Raw genomic sequence first — 23,120 nt, forward strand, 5'->3', positions numbered from 1 at the left:
TTTTTTGAGACGGGGTCTCAGTCTGTTGCCTAGGGTGGAGCGCAGGGTGCCATCACAGCTCACTGCAGCCTGGCACTCCTGGGCTCAAGTGATCCTTCCACCTTAGCTTCCCAAGTAGCTGAGACTACAGGCATGCACTCCCATGCTTAGCTAATTTTAAAATTATTTTTGAGGGAAACAAGGTCTTGACACGTTACCCAGGCTGGTCTTGAACTTCTGAGCTCAAGCAATCCTCCCACTTGGGCATCCTGAATTGCTGGGATTACAGGCATAAACCACTGCACCTGGCACCTGGCCTTGTATTTTTTGTAGAGACGAGGTTTTGCCATGTTGACCAGGCTGGTCTTGAACTCCTGGACTCAAGGGATCCTCTTGCCTTGGTCTCCCAAAGTGTGGGGATTACAGGCATGAGCCACCGTGCCTGACCTTCTATTTCATTCTTGTACTTTCCTCTGTATGAGTAGTTTTTTCCTAATAGTCTATATTTTTGTACTTTCTCTTTTCTTTGTAATCAGGCTAACAGAGACTTATCTATTTAATTGTTTATTTTTTTAAAAAGATCAGCGTTTGTTTCTTGTATTTTTCTTGTGTTTTATTAATTTCATATTTCTTTACATAAGTACTTCTATTATCTTTTTATTTATGTTGATCTTTTTGTGACTCAATACTTTGTTCCTTTATTTTTCTTTTTAACTAATAAAAACATTTAAGACTATACATTTTTCTTTTCTGAACACACGTTTATTTATGGTTCTTGAGTGTTTGAATAAAACATTCTCTTTTTCATTACTTTGTAGAAAATTTAAAATTTTATTTTTCATTTCTCCTGACTTTGCCAACATGTGTCAATTATTTTTCCATTGCATTTTTGCTGGTTTGGAAGTTGTCCTGTGCTGTTAACTCTTCTAGCAGTGACAGTCTACCTTCGGAAGTCATAATTAAACTTATCTTTTTCTATGATAATTTTCTATACTTCTCAGCCAAGACACATTATTTACTGGCGCCTCTACCAGCAAATATGAAACTTCTATGATACATTGACTTTCCTACTCTCCATAAACACACCTGCTTCTACTCCCAGACTCATTTTGAGAAGATGGTTTAATTTTAGACTGTTACTACTTTCCTTAAAGTAAGTCTATTTGGTTTCAAGCATCCTTATTTACAACTTATATTGCAAATTTCCAGTGATATTACCATCATCTATTTAACATCAACAAATTGTCTTATGATATTCATAGCTGACTACTATTTCCTCTTCTTCAGCAGTGAAGAATAACAAAGTCATAATGACAATGATAGTAGTGATTATTATTATTTTCTGCCCAGGCTGGAGTGCAGTAGCATGATCTCAGCTCTCTGCAACCTTGGTCTCCTGGGTTCAAGTGATTCTCCTGCCTTAGCCTCCCAAGTAGCTGGGACTACAGGTGCGCAGCACTGCGCCTGGCTTATTTTTATTTTTAGTAGAGGCAGAGTTTCACTATGTTGCCCAGGCTGGTTTCAAACTCCTGGCCTTAAGTCATCCACCTGCCTCAGCCTCCCAAAGTGCTGGGTTTACTGGTGGTAGCTATTGTTTCTATAACTCTACGAGCCAGATATTGTTCTAGGACTTTATATAAATCATCTCATTTAGTTCTCACAGTAACCTTTTAAAGGTTACTATTATCATCTGTGTTTCACAGAGAGGTTAAAACACTTTCCCAAGTCAGCCAGGATTTGGCCTTAGATATTTTAGCTTCGAAGTCCATGCTCCTGACCACCATGCCCTTATAAGCATCCCAGAGAGCTTCCACTGCCCCTACCCTGCCCTAACCCCTGTTGCTGGCATCTTTGGGCTAAAAGACAATTTTAGGTACAAACCAGAAAGATGAGCTCCACTGGGGTTACTGGGAATGAAAGACAGCATTTACAGCTTGGCTCACTTTGCATGAGCAAAGTGTTCTACTTCTAGGAAAAAAAATCAGTTTGGAAGCTTCAGATGCAAATGGTCCCATGACATCATCCATCCTCTGCATGTCATAGACACTAGATACCTGGGAAGGTGATGCCAATAGAAATGGTATTTCTTGCTATATTTTTGTCATTTATTTGTTTTTTAAATTTTTATTTATTTTGCTCAGATAATTTTGACCATGAAGAGTCCTGTTGACCTGGCCAAATACTGATGAAATAACTTCATTATCATATGTCACACTCTCGGTGTTTAGTAAAGAGGAAGTTTGCGTTTTAAGATGAATATAGGAAAACAGTAGTGTCTCTCTCTCTCTCTCTCTCAAAGATGATTGTATTTCCCTCACATTTCTTGGGCTTTCCACCTCACCTTAATATGAACAGAAATGTTTATCATTATGGGATGCTAGAATAACTGTTTAAGTTAAGTGTGTAAATTTGGGGAACACTGACAAAAATGATATGCTTCTAGTTGCAAAATGAGCCGATCTCATTGAAGAATGGGGCCTTGTTCACAAGCTCCTCTCAGATCCAGAGTTGTATTACCCTCTGGCCTTTGCATGAAACAGCTGGAACCTCATGGAGACTGCTTCCCAGAGCACCTTTTATATGATCAGCATATCACAAAGTATTTATTGAATGCTTGCAACATACTTAGCAAATGCAAGTGTTTGAAAAGGTGCAATCAGCATAAACAATTTTTTTTTTTTGAAAAAGAAAGAAAGAGAGAAAGACGGAAATGAATGAAAGAAAGAGGAAGAGAAAGAGGGACAGAGAACGAGAGTCTTGCTTTATTGCCCAGGCTAGAATGCAGTCTAAAAATGGGTATTAAAAACCTCTTTTATGCTAACAATTGTGCTTAACAATGGAGACAGGAAGGAATAAGGGAGGAAGATAACCAATATTTCAGTTAAACCTGTGAAATGCTATGCGATTACTGAGGAGTGATTTACTTCCAATTATGTAGTCACTTTTAGAGTAGGTGTGATGTGGTACTGAGAAGAACGTATGTTTTGTGGATTTGGGGTGGAGAGTTCTGTAAATGTTTATTAAGTTTACTTGTTCCAGGTCTGAGTTCAAGTCCTGGATATCCTTGTGAATTTTCTGTCTCATTGATCTGTCTAATTGTGACAATGTGATGTTAAAGTCTCCCACTATTATTGTGTGGGAGTCTAAGTCTCTTTATAAGTCATTAAGAACTTGCCTTATGTATCTGGGTGCTCCTGTATTGGGTCCGTATATATTTAGGATCGTTAGCTCTTCTTGTTGCAGTGATCCTTTTAGCATTATGTAATGTCCTTCTTTGTCTCTTTTGATCTTTGTTGCTTTAAAGTCTATTTTGTCAGAGGTGAGAATTGCAACTCCTGCTTTTTATTTATTTATTTTTGCTCTCTGGTTGGTTGGTAAGTCTTCCTCCATCCCTTTGTTTTGAGTCTTTGTGTATCCTTGCATGTGAGATGGGTCTGGATGCAGCATACCGATGGGTTTTGGCTTTTTATCCAATTTGTCTGTCTGTGTCTTTTGATTAGGGCATTTAGTCGATTTAAATTTAGGATTAATAATAATATATGTGAGTTTAATACTGCCATTTAATGCTAGCTGGCTGTTTTGCCCGTTAGTTGATGTAGATTTTTCATTATGCTGATGCTGTTTACCTTTTGGTATATTTTTGGAGTGGCTGGTACTGGTTGTTCTTTTCTACGTTTAGTGCCTCTTTCAGAAGCTCTTGTAAAGCAGGCCTGGTGGTGATGAAATCTCTGAGTACTTGTTTGTTCACAAAAGATTTTATTTTTCCTTCACTTGTGAAGCTTAGTTTGGCTGGATATGAAATTCTGGGTTGAAAGTTCTTTTCTTTAAGGATGTTGAATATTGGCCCCCACTCTCTTCTGGCTTGTAGGGTTTCTGCTGAGAGATCTGCTGTGAATCTTATGGGCTTGCCTTTGTGGGTAACCGGACCTTTCTCTCTGGCTGCCCTTAGCATTTTCTCCTTCATTTCAACCCCAGTGAATCTGACGATTATGTGCCTTGGGGTTGCTCTTCTTGAGGAATATCTTTATGGTGTTCTCTGTATTACCTGGAGCTGAATATTGTCCTGCCTTGCTAGGTTGGGATGTTTTCCTGAATAATATCCTGAAGAATATTTTCCAGCTTGGATTCATTCTCTTCATCACATTCAGGTACATATATCAAATGTAGATTAGGACTTTTCACATAGTCCCATATTTCTTAGAGACTTTGCTCATTCCTTTTTACCCTTTTTTCTCTAATCTCGTCTTCTTGTTTTATTTCATTGAGTTAGTCCTTGACCTCTGATATCCTTTCTTCTGCTTGGTCAATTCGACTATTAAAACTTGTGCATATTTTGTGAAGTTCTCGTATCGTGTTTTTCAGCTCCATTAATTCACTTGTATTCCTCTCTAAATTGTCTATTCTCGTTAGCATTTCGTCAAACCTTTTTTCAAGGTTCTTAGTTTCTTTGCATTGGATTAGAACCTGTTCCTTTAGGTCACAGAATTTTCTTTTTCTTATTATCCACCTTCTAAAGCCTGATTCTGACAATTCATCACGCTCATTGTCCATCAGGCCTTGTTCCTTTGCTGATGAGGAGCTGCAATCCCCTGAAGGAGGAGAGACATTCTGATTTAGGATGTTTTCAGCCTTTTTGCGCTGGTTTCCTCCCATCTTTGTGGATTTATCCACCTGTCGTCTTTGTCATTGCTGACTTTCAGATTGGGTCTCTGAGTGGATGTCCAGCTTGTTGGTGATGAAGTTATTTCTGTTTCTTTGTTTTCCTGTCTCAGACGCCCCTCCCCCACAGAGCTGGACCTTCCTGGGTTCAGCTGTGCTTGCTGTGAAACTCTCAACCATCAACGTTTCCTATTGCTGTTTTTTTGTGGGGGTGGGACAAGCCGAACCTGATCACCTGGCTCCCTGTCTCCGAGCCCCCTTTCTTTCTTTTCCTAATTGAATGGTTGATTCTCTCCTGGGTACCCCAGTTGCCCACCAAAAAGGTGCCAGGATCTATGCAATTTCCCATGAGGTGACTGGGCTGGCTGAAACAGCGGCGCTGAGATTCGTGGCGCTTTGCTGCCCAGGAATCTCCTGGTCTGGCTCCCCACTTCAGTCCCCCTTTCAATCAGCTGAATGGGCAACTCTGCCTTCCCGGAGCTCCAAATGCCAACCAAAAGGGCACCCAGTCCCGCATACTCTGCACTGAGAACTGCCAGGCCGGCCAAAAGAGTCGCGCTGGCTACCCGTGGGGCTCCTCCGCTGGGAATCTCCTGGTCCGTTGGCAACAAAAATTCGTCTGGAAGTCTGGCATCCACTCACTCCCTGCGCCTTCATTGGGAGCTGCAATCCTGAGCTGCTGCTAAAAGGCCATCTTGGATCTCCCTCCCATAAACGATTTTTAAAGATATGTGTATTCTTGGTGGAGGGATGGGGAGACAAACTGATGTGCAAGACATGATAACAGAATATGGAACCAGATAATTAATTCTATGGCCCTGGCAGTTAGCTTACTATTTATCCAGAAAAGGAGGTTGAAGAAAGGTTTCATGAAAAAGGAGGGACTTGAACGAGGCCCTAATAGAATTTGTTTCTAGAGAATGGCAAGGACAGGGCTACAGTGCTGAGAGTGACCAACTGACCTTGGGGACAGTGACGGGACAAACCCGAGGAGAGAAGGAAGCTGAGGCTGAAGAATTAGGAAACCTGAGACTGATGTTATTTTCAAGTATTTAATTTGAAATGATCTTTCAAATATTTCCTGCAAGATAAAATCATGATACTCAGGCAAATATAAAACAACATGTGCCAAGGATTTCATTTTATTTTTTAAAGATTATATATCAAATATGCATAGGAAATCTCACCAGGGATTTTATTTAATTTATGAATTAATGGAGGAGCCAGTAAGAGGTTAAAGAGCAGTTGTGAAGGATGCTGGATGGATAGACATCAAATTTGTAAATTGATAGTTAGGCAGTTGAACGAATAAATGTTAGGATAAGATTGCTGGATTACATACGAAACCAGTTCATGTCTTACGGGACAATAAATCCTAATCTTTTGGGTTATATGTTCCACTGGACAGAAGTTATTTGCATCTGTACTGGAAAAAAAATCCCTGAGTTAACATGTAACTTTACTAAATCTGGGACATTTAATCCATAGCAAATAGTGAGTAAAATGAAGTACATTCACCTAGATAGTCCTTGGGTAGCCTTTGTCACATGACATTGAAAAAGATGTGCCACTCACTTTTTTCCTTTTTCTATTGCTAACTTTTAGATAATTTAAAAAATAATACTGACCTACAAAGAAATGAAGAAAAATCTGGTTTACTGCAGTGCCCTTTTAAGGCTCTGTAGATGGGACCCCCTGTGTGTTCTTGTTCTATATTTAGTTCTTGAATAACTCGGACCGAGAAATCCAGAGGCCTCTTTGGCCCAGCGTTCCGTCTTCTTTTCCCATAGTCTTTTCATCTTTGTTACCACTGACAGCCAACTCTCGGCTTGGGTTCCTCCTTCATTCTTTCATTGAGATGTAGACAAGTAGAAATGGGGCCTGAGGCAGGTTCACAGATGGGAAGGGCTGGTTTAACCCTGCGCTGGTCCAGACACTGAGGCTTGGTGCCCGTGAATGTGTCCGATGGGGGAGCAGGGTTCTCAGCGTGGGGAATTTCTGCCTGTGAGCCCTTGCCTTTCTGTCTTGCTGACTCTTCTACCTGAAATCGCATGTCAGTGTGTTGCAGGTGCCATGTACATCACCGGCTTTGCTGAATCTATCTCGGATTTGCTGGGCCTCAGGAATATCTGGGCTGTGCGAGGAATTTCAGTTGCGGTGCTTCTGGCCTTGCTGGGCATTAACCTAGCAGGTGTCAAATGGATAATCCGCCTCCAGCTGCTGTTGCTGTTCCTGCTGGCTGTGTCAACTCTGGACTTTGTGGTGGGTTCTTTCACCCACCTGGACCCAGGTAAGCCTTTTGGAGTCCAGTATGTGGCCTTATGGATCTGCACTGCTTCAAAGATGTTTGTGAGTGTGTTTGCCAACTTCATCTCCCCCTAACTCTCATAGGCCTTACCTACAATTGGCGTGGGCTGTTCCTGGATCAGGTGAATGGGTGTGTCTTGGAGCAGCTTCATGGGGATGGAAGCCCCTCTTCACAGAGACAATTGCCTAGCACATTTTCTATGTGTCCTTTTATTTTCTTTCTATTAAAAAAAACCAGGCTGGGAGCAGTGGCTCATGCCTGTAATCCCAGCACTTTGGGAGGCCGAGGCAGGTGGATCACCTGAAGTTTGAGATCGCAGGAGTTTGAGACCAGCCTGGCTAACATAGTGAAACCTTGTCTCTATTAAAAATACAAAAATAAGCTGGGCATGGTGGTAGGCACCTGTAATCCCAGCTACTCAAAAGGCTGAGGCAGGAGAATTGCTCGAGCCTGGGAGGCGAAGGTCGCAGTAAGCCGAGATTGCACTGCTGCACTCCAGCCTGGGCAACAAGAGAGAAACTCTGTCTCAAAAACCCAAAAACAAACAAAAACCCCCAGAAAATTTAGGTGAAACAAATAAAAAGCAGAAGTGAGTGGATAAAGATCAGATTCATAACAGTGATGGGTACAGTAGGCAAGAAATCAAGATGAGAGTAGGGAAGAAGACTTTAAAAGACTTTTAAAACAAAATAGACTTTCACAGTTTTTTCCTTTTTTTTTTTTTTTTTTTTACAAAAAAAGGAATTGATATAAATATAACATGTTAGCAATTGTCATTTTTGGGAGATGAGGGCAGATATATGTTTGATTATTTGTAGTTTTCTACATATTTTTTTTTCAAAATATAAAAATATTAACCACACTTAAATAAACCACCAGATCTAGTTTTACAGCATTTGCAAACGGTATTATATATTTGTAATCAATCACTATTTAATCTAATCCTGGGTTTTCCCCACCCTTGAGGATGCTTGGCAACTCTAATCCTACATTCTTATGCCTTGAGTGAGGAGCTACTGCCCAGAATGTTTATAACTTTGTAGCTGTGTGATTTGGGTAGGTTTGGCACCAAGTCTTTGCTTCTCTCCAGAGTACAGAGCTAGTCCTAGGAAGTGTTTGGGAAAAAAGGCCTGGTATTTCACACTTCAGGGAACTCTGTCTCTATGTAGCAGTAGTGACCAGGCATCTACACTGGAATATGGACAGGAAAAGGGAACTGTGTTTTGAAAAGACAAACCTGCAGCCCAGAGAATAACCTCTGGAGGTGGTGGCAGTAAGGGTGACGATGGCCGCTGCGTTTGACGAAGCACCTGCTGTGCACCAGGCATTGTGTGTAGTCAGTCAGCTCAGCACTTTACATGGTGCGTCTTACTTCATCCTTACCATAACCTCTTGAGATAAGAACAGCTATACCCCTTTCACAGATGAGGAAACTGGGGTTCAAAGATGATATACTTTGGGGTAATGCACAGCAGAGCTGGGATTTGAAGTTAGATCTGTTTGATACTAAAGCCGTTCCCTGAAAGGAGAAGTGGGGCCTGTTTGTGCACAGTGACATGCTGTCTTTTTGTGACAGCAACTCCGCTTTTCCCCTTGGAGGTCACCCATGATGTGTGCCTACACAGCTCTGTCTTTTAGAAAAATGTTGGTTGTGGGAAGATCAGCATTCAATTGGCATCCACTGATCGGGCCTTATTACTTCTGAGCATGTTAAAATATTCTGTTGGAAAATTGTCACTCCCCTGAGCTCCCTGAGTATCTCCTACTCACTGGCATCCTAGTCCCTCCCAAGAAACCTTCAGACAGCCTGACAATCTGGCACCTAAAGGGTTAACCCGGGGGCCACTCTAGTGCCCAGGGCCAATGTGGTGTCCACCCTGATCACCTGGAGCCCAGGCCTTGCAGATTGCTAAATATCTGACTCATCTCCAGGTAGGAGACAGTGATCTTTTTTTCCCCCCGGCCATGTACCACCCTGCAGAGATGGCTCACATATGGAAGGAGACTTGGTGGCCTTTGGCCATCAAACTGTCAGTGAAGGAAAGACAGAGTCAAGTACCCTGATTCCTGGTACTTCCACTTCCAGCGACACAGTTGCTAGAAGAGCTTAATTAGTTAAATTGCAAGGCGATACTGGCTTCTTTGAAACCTCACACTGGCCTGATGTATTTTCCTTCTTCTTGATTAGAAGTTTACTTGGCTGCTCTTCTAAGTTACTCCAAATATTTTTCCTTCCTTCTGGTCAATACATTAGTAGAGTGTAGTGTGAAATGAAATTTATTTTCAATCATTCCCATAGCAACTGGCCCCTCAAGAATCTGTTTTTGGTATCACTGATGTTATGGGATATTTTCTTTGTGGTTAAAAATCCAAACTGAAACCAAACTACAAACCTTCAGAATGAATTTAGCAGAGTGACTTCAACTCTTAAAAAAAAAAAAAAAAAAGAAGAGGACATATACATAAATATTTGAAAAAAAGACTGGAAGGAACTATGCCTAACAGTGACTATCTTTCTGTTGAGATTATGTGTGACTGAATTATCTTATTTCTACCTTTCCTTCAATTGTCTAGTGTTACTTATTTTTTTTTGAGACAGAGTTTCGCTCTTGTTACCCAGGCTGGAGTGCAATGGCGCGATCTCGGCTCACCGCAGCCTCCGCCTCCTGGGCTCAGGCAATTCTCCTGCCTCAGCCTCCTAAGTGGCTGGGATTACAGGCACGCGCCACCACGCCCAGCTAGTTTTTTGTATTTTTAGTAGAGACGGGGTTTCACCATGTTGACCAGGATGGTCTCGATCTCTCGACCTCGTGATCCACCCGCCTTGGCCTCCCAAAGTGCTGGGATTACAGGCTTGAGCCACCGCGCCCGGCCTAGTGTTACTTTTTTAAAAAATTAATAGATTTGCTTTTAGAGCAATTTTAGGTTTATGGCAAATTAAGCAAATAGTATAAAAGTTCCCACATACCCCTTTCAACTTTCCACACCACAGTTTCCCCTATTATTAATAACTTGTATTAATGTGATGCATTTACTGGAGATGATGAACCAATATTGGTATGTTGTTGCCAATAGTCTAGGGTTCACTCAATGTTATGCATTCTGTGGATTTTGACAATGTACAATGTTAAGTATGCAGGATTACAGCATCATACAGATGAGTTTCACTGCCCTAAAAATTCCCTGTGCCCTGCATATTGATGCTCCTCAACTCCTGGCAACCGCTGATCTTTTTACTGTTTCCGTAGTTTTGGCTTTTCCAGAATGTCGTATAGTTGGAACCATATAGTATGTGGCATTTTCAGTTTGGCTTCGTTCACTAGTAATATGCATTTCAGATTTCTTCATGTCTTTTTCTGGCTTGACAACACATTTCCTTTTGTCACTGAATAAAAAGAAACTGGATGTAGCACAGATTGTCCATTCACCTACTGGAGGACATCTTGATTGCCTCCAGTTTTTGGCAATTATGAATACAACTGATGTAAACATCCATGTTCAGGTTTCTGTGAGGATACATTTTCAACTCATTTGGATAAATACCTAGATGTGTCATTGTTGGAGCATATGGTAAGACTGTGTTTGTAAGAAGCTGCCAAACTGTCTTCTAAAGTGGCTGTACCATTTTGCATTCCCACCAACAATGAATGAGAGTTCCTGTTGCTCCACATCCTCATCAGCATTTGGTATTGTCAGGGTTTTTTTGTTTTTGTTTTCGTTTTTTTGTTTTTTTTTTTTTAAATTCTAATAGATGCACAGTAGAATCTCATCATTGTTTTAATTTGTAATTCTCAAATGACATATGATATTGAATGTGTTTCTGTATGCTTATTTGCCATCCATATACCACCTTTGGGGAAGTGTTAAGATCTTTTGCCGCCCAGGCTGGAATGCAGTGGCACGATCTTGGCTCACTGCAATCTTTGCCTCCTAGGTTCAAGTAATTCTCGTGTCTCAGCCTCCTGAGTTGCTGGGATTACAGGCGTGAACTAGCACACCTGGCTAATTTTTTGCGTTTTTATTAGAGACGAGGTTTTGCCATGTTGGCCAGGTTAGTCTTGAACTCTTAGCCTCAAGAGATCCACCTGCCTCGGCCTCCCAGAGTGCTGGGATTACAGGTGTAAGCCACTGTACCTGGCCACTATTGAGTTTTAAGAGTTCTTTGTATATTTTGGATTCAAGCCCTTTATCAGATGTGTGTTTTGCAAATATTTTCTTCCTAGTCTATGGTTGGTTCTTTCATTCTCTTAACAGTGTCTTTTGTGGAGCAGAGGTTTCAAACTGTAGTGGAGTCTAATTTATCAACTTTTTTGCATGGATCATACCTTGGGTGCTGTACCTAGAATCTCTTTGCTAAACCCCTAGATTTTCTCCTTTGTTATCTTCCAGAAGTTTTGTTTGACACTTAGGTCTATGATCCAGATTGAGTTAATATTTTGTGAAGGGTGTAAGATGAGTGTCCAGATTACTCTGGGGTTATTTTTGGCACATGAATATGCAGTTGTTCCAGCACCAGTTACAGAAAAGACTCTCTTGTCTCCATTGAATTGCTTTTGTGTCTTTGTCAGGTAGCAGTTGACTGTATTTGTGTGTTTCTACACTCTCTTTTCTGTTCCATTGCTCTGGCTATTCTGTCTTCAATACCATACTCTCTTGATTACTACAGCTTTATAGTAAGTCTTAAAGTTGGTTAGCATCTGTCCTCCAACTTTGTCCATTTTCACCAGTGTGTTGTCTTTTTTCTTTTTTTATTATTGTGCTTTAAATTCTGGGGTACATGTGTAGAAGGTGCAGGCATGTTACATAGCTACACATGTGCCATGGTAGTTTGCTGCACCCATCAACCCATCATCTACATTAGGTATTTCTCCTAATGCTATTGCTCCCCTGTCCCCTTCACCCCGTGATAGGCCCCAGTGTGTGATGTTCCCTCTCCCTGTGTCTATGTGTTCTCATTGTTCAACTCCTACTTCTGAGTGAGAACATGTGTTGTTTGGTTTTCTGTTCTTGTGTCAGTTTGCTGAGAATGAGAATCTGGTTTCCAGATTCATCCATGTCCCTGCAAAGGACATTAACTCATCATTTTTATGGCTGCATAGTATTCCATGGTGTTTATGTGCCACATTTTCTTTATCCAGTCTATCACTGATGGGCATTCGGGTTGGTTCCAAGTCTTTGCTATTGTGAATAGTGCCACAATGAACATAATTGTGCATGTGTCTTTAGAGTAGAATGAAGTATAATCTTTTGGGTATATACCCAGTAATGGGATTGTTGGGTCAAATGATATTTCTGGTTCTAGATCCTTCAGGAATTGCCACAATGTCATCCACAATGGTTGAACTAATTTACACTCCCACCGACAGTGTAAAGCGTTTCTGTTATTCCACATCCTCTCCAGCATCTGTTGTTTCCTGACTTTTTAATGATCGCCATTCTAACCGGCATGAGATGGTATCTCATTGGTTTGCATTTCTCTAATGACCAAAGATGATGAGCTTTTTTTTCATATGTTTGTTGGCTGCATAAATGTCTTCTTTTGAGAAGTGTCTGTTCATATCCTTTGCCCACTTTTTGATGGAATTGTTTTTTTTTTTCTTGTAAATTTGTTTAAGTTCTTTGTAGATTCTGGATATTAGCCCTTTGTCAGATGGACACATTGCAAAATTTTTCTCCCTTGCTGTAGGTTGCCTGTTCACTCTGATGACAGTTTCTTTGCTGTGCAGAAGCTCTTCAGTTTAATTAGATCCCATTTGTCAATTTTGGCTTTTGTTGCCCTTGCTTTTGGTGTTTTAGTCATGAAGTCTTTGCCCATGCCTGTGCCCTTAATAGTACTGCCTAGGTTTTTTTTCTAGGGTTTTTATGGTTTTCAGTCTTAGATTTAAGACTTTAATCCATCTTGAGTGAATTTTTGTATAAGGTGTAAGTAAAGAGTCCAGTTTCAGTTTTCTGCATATGGCTAGCCAGTTTTCCCAGCACCATTTATTAAATAGGGAATATTTTCCCCATTGCTCGTTTTCTTCAGTTTGTCAAAAATCAGATGGTTATAGATGTGTGGTGTTATTTTTGAAGGCTCTGTTCTGTTCCATTGATCTATATGTCTGTTTTGGTACCAATACCATAGTGTTTTGGTTGCTGTAGCCTTGTAGTATAGTTTGAAGTCAGGTAGCATGATGCCTCCAGCTTTGTTCTTTTTGCTTAGGATTGTCTTGGCTATGCAGGCTCTTTTTTAGTTCCATATGAAATTTAAAGTAGTTTTTTTCTACCTCTGTGAAGAAAGTCAATGCTAGCTTAATGGGTATAGCATTGAATCTATAAATTACTTTGGGTAGTATGGCCATTTTCACGATATTGATTCTTTTTATTCATGAGCATGGAATGTTTTTCCATTTGTTTGTGTCCTCTCTTATTTCATTGAGCAGTGGTTTGTAGTTCTTCTTGAAGAGGTCCTTCACATCCCTTGTGAGTTGTATTCCTAGGTATTTTATTCTCTTTGTAGCAATTGTAGCAATTGTTCACTCATGATTTGACTCTCTATCTGTTATTGATGTATAGGAATGCTTGTGATTTTTGAACATTGATTTTATATCCTGAGACTTGGCTGAAGTTGCTTATCAGTTTTAGGAGATTTTGGGCTGAGACAATGGGGTTTTCTAAATGTACAATCGTGTCATCTGCAAACACAGACAATTTGACTTCCTCTTTTCCTATTTGACTACCCTTTACCTGATTGCCCTGGCCAGAACTTCCAATACTATGTTGAATAGGAGTGATGAGAGAGGGCATCCTTGTCTTGTGCCAGTTTTCAAAGGGAATGCTTCCAGTTTTTTGCCTACTTAGTATGATATGGGCTGTGGGTTTGACATAAATAGCTCTTATTATTTTGAGATACCTTCCATCAATACCTAGTTTATTGAGAGCTGATAGCATGACGGGGTGCTGAATTTCATTGAAGGCCTTTTCTGCATCCATTGAGATAATCATGTGTTTTTTGTCATCGGCTCTGCTTATGTGATGGATTACATTTATTGATTTCTGTATGTTGAACCAGCCTTGTATCCCGGGGATGAAGCTGACTTGATCATGGTAGATAAGCTTTTGACGTGCTGCTGGAATCAGTTTGCCAGTATTTTACTAAGGTTTTTTGCTGAAGGATACCTATCAGGGATGTTTATCAGGGATACTGGCCTGAAATTTTCTTTTTTTGTTGTGTCTCTGCCAGGTTTTGGTATCAGGATGATGCTGGCCTCATAAAATGAGGTAGGGAGAATTCCCTCTTTTTCTATTGTTTGGAATTGTTTCAGAATAAATGGTATCAGCTCCTCTTTATAGCTCTGGTAGAATTCAGCTATGAATCCATCTGGTCCTGGAATTTTTTTGATTGGTAGGCTATTAATTACTACCTCAATTTCAGAACTTGTTATTGGTCTATTCAGGGATTCAACTTCTTCCTGGTTTAGGTTTTGGAGGGTGTATGTGTCCAGGAATTTATTCATTTCTTCTAGATTTTCTAGTTTATTTTCATAGAGACGTTTATAGTATTCTCTGATGGTAGTTTGTATTTCTGTGGAAATGGTGGTGATATTCCTTTTATCATTTTTATTGCATCTATTTGATTCTTCTCTCTTTTCTTCTTCATTAGTCTGGCTAGTGGTCTATTTTGTTGACCTTTTCAAAAAACCAGCTCCTGGATTCATTGATTGTTTTTGAAGGGTTTTTTGTGTTTCTGTGTCCTTCAATTCTGCTCTGATCTTAGTTATTTCCTGTTTTCTGCTAGCTTTTGAATTTGTTTGTTCTTGCTTCTCTAGTTCTTTTAATTGTGATGTTAGGGTGCTGATTTTAGATCTTTCCTGCCTTCTCTTGTGGGCATTTAGTGCTAAAAATTTCCCTCTAGACACAGCTTTAAATGTGTCCCAGAGATTCTGGTACAGTGTGTCTTTATTCTAATTGGTTTCAAAGAACTTCTTTCTGCCTTCATTTCATTATTTATCCATTAGTCATTCAGGAGCAGGTTGTTCAGTTTCCATGTAGTTGTGTGGTTTCGAGTGAGTTTCTTAATCCTGAGTTTTAATTTGATTGCACTGTGGTCTGAGAGACTGTTATGATTTCCGTTCTTTTGCATAAGGAGTGTTTTACTTCCAATTATGTGGTCAGTTTTAGAATAAGTGCAATGCAGTGCTGAGAAGAATGTATATTCTGCTGATTTTGGGTGAAGAGTTATGTAGATGTCTATTAGGTCTGCTTTGTCCAGAGCTGAGTTCAAGTCCTGGATATCCTTGTTAATTTTCTGTCTTGATCTGTCTAATATTGACAGTGGGGTGTTAAGGTCTCCCACTATTATTGTGTGGGAGTCTAAGTCTCTTTATAGGTCTCTAAGAACTTGCTTTATGAATCTGGGTGCTCCTGTGTTGGGTGCATCTATATTTAGGATAGTTAGCTCTTCTTGTTGCATTGATCCCTTTATCGTTATGTAATGCCCTTATTTGTCTCTTGATCTTTGTTGGTTTAAAGTCTGTTTTATCAGAGACTAGGATTGTAACCCCTCCTCTTTTTTTTTTTTTTGCTTTCCATTTGCTTGGTAAATCTTCCTCCATCCCATTGTTTCGAGCCTGTGTCTTTGCACGTGAGATAGGTATCCTGAATACAGCACATTGATGCATCTTGACTCTTTATCCAATTTTCCAGTCTATGTCTTTTAATTGGGGCATTTAATCCATTTACATTTAAGGTTAATATTGTTACATATGAATTTGATACTGTCATTATGATGCTTACTGGTTATTTTGCCCATTAGTTGATGCAGTTTCTCCATAGTGTTGATGGCCTTTACAATTTAGATGTTTTTGCAGTGGCTGGTACCAGTTGTTCTTTTCCATGTTTAGTGCTTTCTTTGGGAGCTCTTGTAAGGCAGGCCTGGTGCTGACAACATCTCTCAGCATTTGTTTGTCTGTAAAGGATTTTATTTCTCCTTCGCTTATGAAGCTTAGTTTGGCTGGATATGAAATTCTGGGTTGAAAATTATTTTCTTTAAAAACGTTGAGTATTGGCCCCCACTCTCTTCTGGCTTGTAGGGTTTCTGCAGAGAGATCTACTGTTAGTCTGTTGGGCTTCTCTTTGTGGGCAACACGACCTTTCTCTCTGGTTGCCCTTAACATGTATTCCTTCATTTAGTCTTGGTGAATCTGATGACTATGTGTCTTGGGGTTGCTCTTCTTAAGGAGTATCTTTGTGGAGTTCTCTGTATTTCCTGAATTTGAATGTTGGCCTGTCATGTTAGGTTGGGGAAGTTCTCCTGGATAATATCCTGAAGAGTGTTTCCCAGCTTGGTTCCATTCTCCCTCTCACTCTCAGGTACACCAATCAAACACAGATTTGGTCTTTTCACATAGTCCCATATTTCTTGGAGGCTTTGTTCATTCCTTTTCATTTGTTTTGTCTCTAATCTTTTCTTCTTGCTTTATTTCATTAAGTTTATTTTCAATCTCTGATATCTTTTCTTCTGCTTGATTAGTTCAGCTATTGATACTTGTGTATGCTTTATGAAGTTCTTATGCTGTGTTTTTCAGTTCCATCAGGTCATTTATATTCTTCTCTAGATGGGTTATTCTAGTTAGCAATTCGTCTAACCTTTTTTCAAGGTTCTTAGCTTCCTTGCATTGGGTTAGAACATGCTCCTTTAGCTCAGAGGAGTTTGTTATTATCCACCTTCTGAAGCCTACTTCTGTCAATTCGTCAAACTCATTCTGTGTCCAGTTTTGTTCCCTTGCTGGCAAAGAGTTGTAATCCTTTGGAGGAGAAGAGGTGTTCTGGTTTTTAGAATTTTTAGCCTTTTTGCACTGGTTTCTTCCCATCTTTGTAGATTTATCTACCTTTGGTCTTTGATGTTGGTGGCCTTTGGATGGAGTTGCTGAGTGAACATCCTTTTTGTTGATGTTGATGCTATTCCTTTCTGTTTGTTAGTTTTCCATCTAACAGTCAGGCCCTTCTGATGCAGGTCTGCTAGCATTTGTTTGAGGTCCACTCCGGACCCTGTTTGCCTGGGTATCACCAGTGGAGGCTGCAGAACAGCAAAGATTGATACCTGTTCCTTACTCTGAAAGCTTTGTTCCAGAGGAGCACCTGCCAGTTGCCAGCTGGAGTTCTCCTGTGTGAGGTATCTTTTAGCCCCTACTGGAAGGTGTCTCCCAATCAGGAGACACAGGGGTCAGGGACCTACTTGAAGAGGCAGTCTGATCCTTAGAAGAGCTGGAATGCTGTGCCAGGAACTCTGCTGTTCTCTTCAGAGCCATCAGGCAGGGATGTTTTTGTCTGCTGAAGCTGCATCCTCAGTCACCCCTTCCCCGAGGTGTTCTGTCCCAGGGAGATGAGCGTTTTAGCTGTAAGCCCCTGACTAGGGCTGCTGCCTTTTAATTAATTCATTTATTTTCTTTTGAGACAGAGTTTGACTCTTGTTGCCCAGGCTGGAGTACAGTGGCGCAATCTTGGCGCATTACAACCTCCACCTCCCACGTTGCAGTGATACTCCTGCCTCAGCCTCCCCAGTAGCTGGGATTACAGGCTTGTACCACCACATCCAGCTAATTTTTGTATTTTTAGTAGAGACAGGGTTTCACCATGTTGGCCAGGCTGGTATTGAACTCCTGAGCTCTGCCTCCCAAAGTGCTGGGATTCCAGGATTAAGCCACCACACCTGGCCTAATTCTTACCTTTCCAATGGAGAAGCGTCAAAGAATCTGAAGGCACATAGTTAATTTTAAAATCAGAAAAAAGTTATAAATACACTTGAGTCAAACTGTATTTTTCTCTTTATTTTTAATTTAAAGACAAAATAAATGTCTTTGTTTTATAAAAATTAAAAAGCCCTGAAATTTATCAAGTGAAGAGTGAGTTTCTTCCCTTTGCTCCATTTTCCCACTCCTGCTCCCCAGAGGGAGAAGGACATATAGCTTCCCACTCTATGTCTATACATGTGCAGGCTCACGTGGACACATGCATGAACATAAACACAGCACAGTTCTTTGTAAAAGTGTAATGAAATTCCACATTGTTTTGCTACTCTCCACTCTTTAACATATCATGGATATCCTTAAGTGTCAGTACATTTAGGATTCCTTCATTCTTTTAAAACACCCACAGAGCATTCCATATTAGTGATTTAAAATACTTTCTATTTAAAGATTAACTTACCAACATGGTGAAACCCTGTCTCTACTAAAAATACAAAAATTAGCCAGGTATGGTGGTGTGCGCCTGTAATCCCAGCTACTCAGGAGGCTGAGGCAGGAGAATTGCTTGAACCCAGAAGGTGAAGGTTATAGTGAGCTGAGATCACACCACTGCACTTCAGCCTAGGCAACAGAGCAAGACTCCATCTAAAAAAAAAAAAAAAAAAAAAAAAAAGAAAAGAGTTTAACTTACTGATGAATATTTAGATTTTTCCAGTTTGTTGCTATCAGAAACATTACTGATGTGTACATCCTGTACAAAAGTTGGATCTAATTTCTGTAGGATCATTGCTTATAAATAGAATTCACAGGACAAAGGTCAAGAACTTTTAAATTTTTGTTAGGTTCTACCAGATTGTCTTCCAATAAAGTTGTTGCATTCTGAACAACTGCTAACAGTAGCTAAGAGTTACTGATTCCCCATACCTTGGAAAATATTGAAGAGGCTCAATTTTTTAAATCTCTGTCATGTGATGGGCAAAAAATGTAATTTTTTTCTTTTAATTTGCCTTTCTTGAATCATTTTAATGAGGATTCTTTTTTTGGTATTTTATTCCCACTTGGGTTTTTTTTTCTTTGAATTGTCTATAATCTTTCACTGTTTTTGCTTTCTATTTCCCCTATTTTCTTTTCCAGGTTTCTTTCTTTTTTTTTTTCCTACAATTTTGTTTTGCTCTCCCTATCGGTTGCTGCCAGCTTTCTCCAAATGTCTGGTAGTCCTTGGCTGTCCATCCATTGCTGGTAATGAGGCACCACAGCGCTGATTGGGAGTTCCATGCACAACCCAAGTGGGTGGCAGTTGTGACAGGTGGGCCTCGCTGTAGGGTGATTGGTGGCAAACTGTGTTGTTTGATTGGAGGATTCCCAAATGTCTGTTTCTGCATGTCTTTCTCTAGTATAGTTCGTATTCTCCAGAGAAGAATTCCCTCATCTCCTGCCAGAGACATGCCCAGGTGCCACAGTTCGGGGAGCAAAGTGGAGGTGGGAGAAGGAGCTGGCAGCCTCGCATCAGATGCTTCCCCTGGAGCACCCTTCCGTCCCCTGCATCCTTCCATGTCAAGGTGTCTTCCCCTGTCATTCTCACTCAATGTCTTGTCTCTCATTTTCTCTCCAAACTTCCCATAACAGTGGGTCCTCCTTGTCACCCTCATTTCCTCATCTCCTGACTTCTACAGCCTGGCTGCCTGGTCCCTCTTCCTTTCTTCACCTCCTGTCCCATTCTTCCAAAAACAAGCATCATTGCACAAGGCTTTTTGAAGTCACAGAGCTTCTTTACTGTAAAAAGTTAAATAGCATGACAACTTAATTTAAACAAGACCCTCTCAAGCATTTGTTGGGCTTAAAGCTACAAAAATGCCATTCTGTTGGCTCATATTTTCATTTATGTAAGATGAGTGTCATGCCAAAATGATTTTATTGCCATAGAAGTCAGGCAAATATAGAGAAAATACATTTTAGAAAATAAAGTGACATGTGGCACATTTGAATTCTATGTTCTGTATTTAAAAATGAAATCATGCCTCTCCAAGCTTAAGTTTTTGGTTATCTAGGAAGACAGTAGCCTCGTCTCTACAGGGTTTTCCACTCCAGAGCCCACACTGCACACTCTCTGCCCTACTGTGGCATTCTGCCATCTGCATGAGGTGGGTCATTTGGGCCAAGCCAGGCACAGGTCCATCTCATGCTGAATGCAGCAGACGGGAGCTGCTTCTGCTGGGTGAGGGAGGGGGCTTGTGCTTGGCTGTGAGGACAAGGTTATGGCTTCGGAGCTGTAAAAGTGTTGGGGCAAGCATGCCTACCTCTGCTTTTTGCTGAGATTCCTTTATCTGAAGTCCCCATAATCTCCTGATCTTCAACCTCAGGACCTGGACTCATTTCTTATTCTTGAACCTTTTTGCTCTGTTGACCACCTATGCCAATCTGGAATGGTCTCTTCCTATTTATTCCACAACACAGCAATGTTTTGGCTCTCTTCTAGGTTTTCCTGTTCCCTGATGTAGGCAGGGAGGCCACAGAGCTCAGTTCTCTGTTGTAATGGCATTTTTTTTGTGCCTTCCTCCTCAGAAATAACCTTCCATTATCGCTGCACCAGTGGCTCTGCCCTGCTTCTCCAGCTTTCTCCAACGTAGCTCTCGTATCGCCAGTTCCTGTTAGATCTCTACCTGGCTGGCTGTGCACCATCTTGAATTAAAGGCAGACAAAGTGAAAGCCCTCAATTTCTCACTGCTCTCTTCACTTACCCTCTTCTTCCCCAACTGCCCTTTCCACCAATGAATCAACGAGGAAGTCATCAGCTTATCATCTGAATGTCGATCCCCGTTTCTCCAAGCCTGGACAACTTAGAAAAGAACTTTTACTTCTCTGTCTAGCTTAAGCTCTTCGATCCTTTGCAATCCCACAGTTCCCACCGTAGGTCAGCCGATGCCATTTCCTCTGTAGGCCATTTAGACAATTTCCAAATCCAAATTTATCTCTTGAGGATCTTCCCTTTGGTCGTCCCCAGCTATTCCTAAGGGCAACCGACACCCCCGATGCACTGAAGCCAGATCACTTTTCCTAAAACAGAGCTTTGTCTCCGTCGCTCTCCAGCTTCCACAGCATCAGTGGCTTTCTGTTGCTACAGGACAAAACCCAAACCCATTCTGTTTGCATGCAAAGAACCACATGGTCTATCCCTAAATTACCCATTTGGTTGTATCTCCAACTCTGTCCCTTTCTAAATAACTCCCCCAAAAAACGTGTTTACTCACTGATTTATGAATGCATATGACTACAGCTCTGCTTCTAATTCTGGAATTCTCTTCGCCATGCTCTGTGGGACTTAAGTTTTTTATGCTTGGATGAAGTAGTTCATGGAAATTGTCCGTGAAGAAGACATGGTCTGAAATCCAGGATCCTCTGTGTGGTCTTGTGCCCTGTTAGATGTTCTGAGCCTTGGTTTTCTCATTGGTAAAAACAAGGATGAAAATCACATTTACATCTCTATGCTGCCTGCCTGCCTGTCTGTGTGGCTGCCAGGTCCAAGGCCCATGGAGATCCTCTGGGTGAGGGCCTGTAACAGTCTGCTCGGGCCCCCAGGGACTTTAATGAGGGCATTTGAGACTCTGGTTCCTTGTTAAAATTTTTAAGGCTGGGCACGGTGGCTCACCCCTGTAATCCCAGCACTTTGGGAGGCTGAGGTGGGTGGATCACCTGAGGTCAGGAGTTCCAGACAAGCCTAGCCAACATGGTGAAACCCCCTCTCTACTAAAAATACAAAAATTAGCCAGGCATGGTGCATGCCTGTAGTCCCAGCTACTTGGGAGGCTGAGGCAGGAGAAATCACTTGAACCTGGGAGGTGGATGTTGCAGTGAGCCGAGATCATGCCATTGCACGCCAGCCTGGGCGACAGAGGGAGACTTCGTTTTTTTAAAAAAAAGTTTTTAAAACGTACTGATGATCTATTTCAAGTATACAGGAAAGAATATAACATAATAATTTATCTACCACCCAAATTTAATGAATAATATTTTGCCAGTTTTGCTTCAGAGAGCTATTCAATATAAAAATAAACAAATCATTGCAGATGTAGTTCAAGCTACACCTTCATCCACCCCCTCCTGTCCCCCAAGGGACCACTGTCCGGAGGCTCATCTTCCCCCTGTGTTTTATTTTTCTACTGTATGTAGATGGCCCTAAGTGATGTCTGCTATTGTTTAGTGTTTGAAAATTTTATATACATTGTATCATATTGCATGGATCCTCTCGTTGGATAAATAATTTGAATGGTGAATGAATGACTTTGCAATTTGCTTTCTTTCACCCACCATACTTTTGCGATTTATCCATGTTAGTACATGTCATGGCATTTCATTCATTTTAACAGTTCTCCGTGTAAGGGAGACCCAGAAAAGTTACTGAGTGGTGACAAGTTCTGTGAGACGGGTTTGCACAGGGCAGCGGGGCTCCTGGCACACTCTGTGCAGTCGGAGAGGCACACAAGATGTTTTACAGGAGATTCTCTGGGAGCTGAGTGTTAAGCGAGACAGATGCAGAGGCCTTGTCTGCCACCCGGGGGGGCTTCGGCTTTATTTTGGGGCAGCGGGAAACCTGACTCAAGTTTATGTTTTAGAAAGATTGCTCTGGTCCCAGTACGGAAACTAGCCAGGGATAGGGATGAAGGAAGGAGGCAGGACTCACTTGAGAGGCTGCTACAGCAACCCAAAAGAGCCAGAAAGGACGGGAAAGAGACCAGACGGGGCGGGGTGTGGGGTGAGGCCAAGAAAAGGGTTAAGGCTGACACCCGGCTGGCTGGCTGGTGACTTTGTGTTCTGGGAGGAATATGGCAACTGGAACAGGTGTGGAGGAAATGGCGAGGCCAGTGTGCAAGGTCAGCTGAAAACGGTGGCCCAGAGCTCGGAGGTGCGGGCAGGGCTGGGGTGGAGCGCCCCGCAGCGTGGGAGCAGGAGAAGCGGTGGGCTGGGCGAAACACGTGGGCAGCGTGTGCTGGTTTGGAAGCAGAAAGAGCCGTAGTTGTTGAGACAATTTAATTTACCAGAAGAGGCATTTTCACTGTTCTATATACATATTTTTAAAAACCTCTCTGACAAAGTTCCAAACATACAAAGTAGGTAAGCTAAAAATTAATATTCTCTACCCAGAAACACACCCAGAATCTCCCCGGGTGGCTGTTCCGTTTGGGATGCAGGGAACACATGGATGTTTTGGCTGCTCTCTGGGCCTGGCAGCTGGCCTGCACTGTGGCTGCGGAGGGCCAGGCCTGGGGTCTTCCTAGGATGCACGGTGCTGGCCTGTCGTAGGCATTCAGGAAATACTTGTGCAAGGAATGAACACACTGAGCGGAAGCTGGCGATGCCCGACTCCGCAGCCTCTTCTGCCCGGGCGGGTGAGGATGGCTCATCCGTGGGTGCCTAGAGGGAGCCCATCCACACCCCCTTGGGGAACGTCT

General features: G+C 41.6%; 1 protein-coding gene across 2 annotated transcripts in view; it reads left to right on the forward strand.

Moving 5' to 3' along the window:
* Window positions 1-23,120, forward strand: part of SLC12A8 (solute carrier family 12 member 8) — a 135,311-nt gene that overhangs the window by 29,022 nt on the left and 83,169 nt on the right. For both annotated transcript variants that reach the window (XR_005581602.2, XM_039477392.2), the window contains exon 5: window positions 6,697-6,928. Coding sequence is in view for 1 of the 2 variants with exons in the window: in XM_039477392.2 (XP_039333326.2) it covers window positions 6,697-6,928 (232 nt within the window). In the remaining variant the exon portion in view is untranslated. The remainder of the gene's footprint in view (window positions 1-6,696; window positions 6,929-23,120) is intronic.

Source organism: Saimiri boliviensis, chromosome 8 (genome assembly GCF_048565385.1).
Source record: "Saimiri boliviensis isolate mSaiBol1 chromosome 8, mSaiBol1.pri, whole genome shotgun sequence".
Classification (NCBI taxonomy): domain Eukaryota; kingdom Metazoa; phylum Chordata; class Mammalia; order Primates; family Cebidae; genus Saimiri; species Saimiri boliviensis.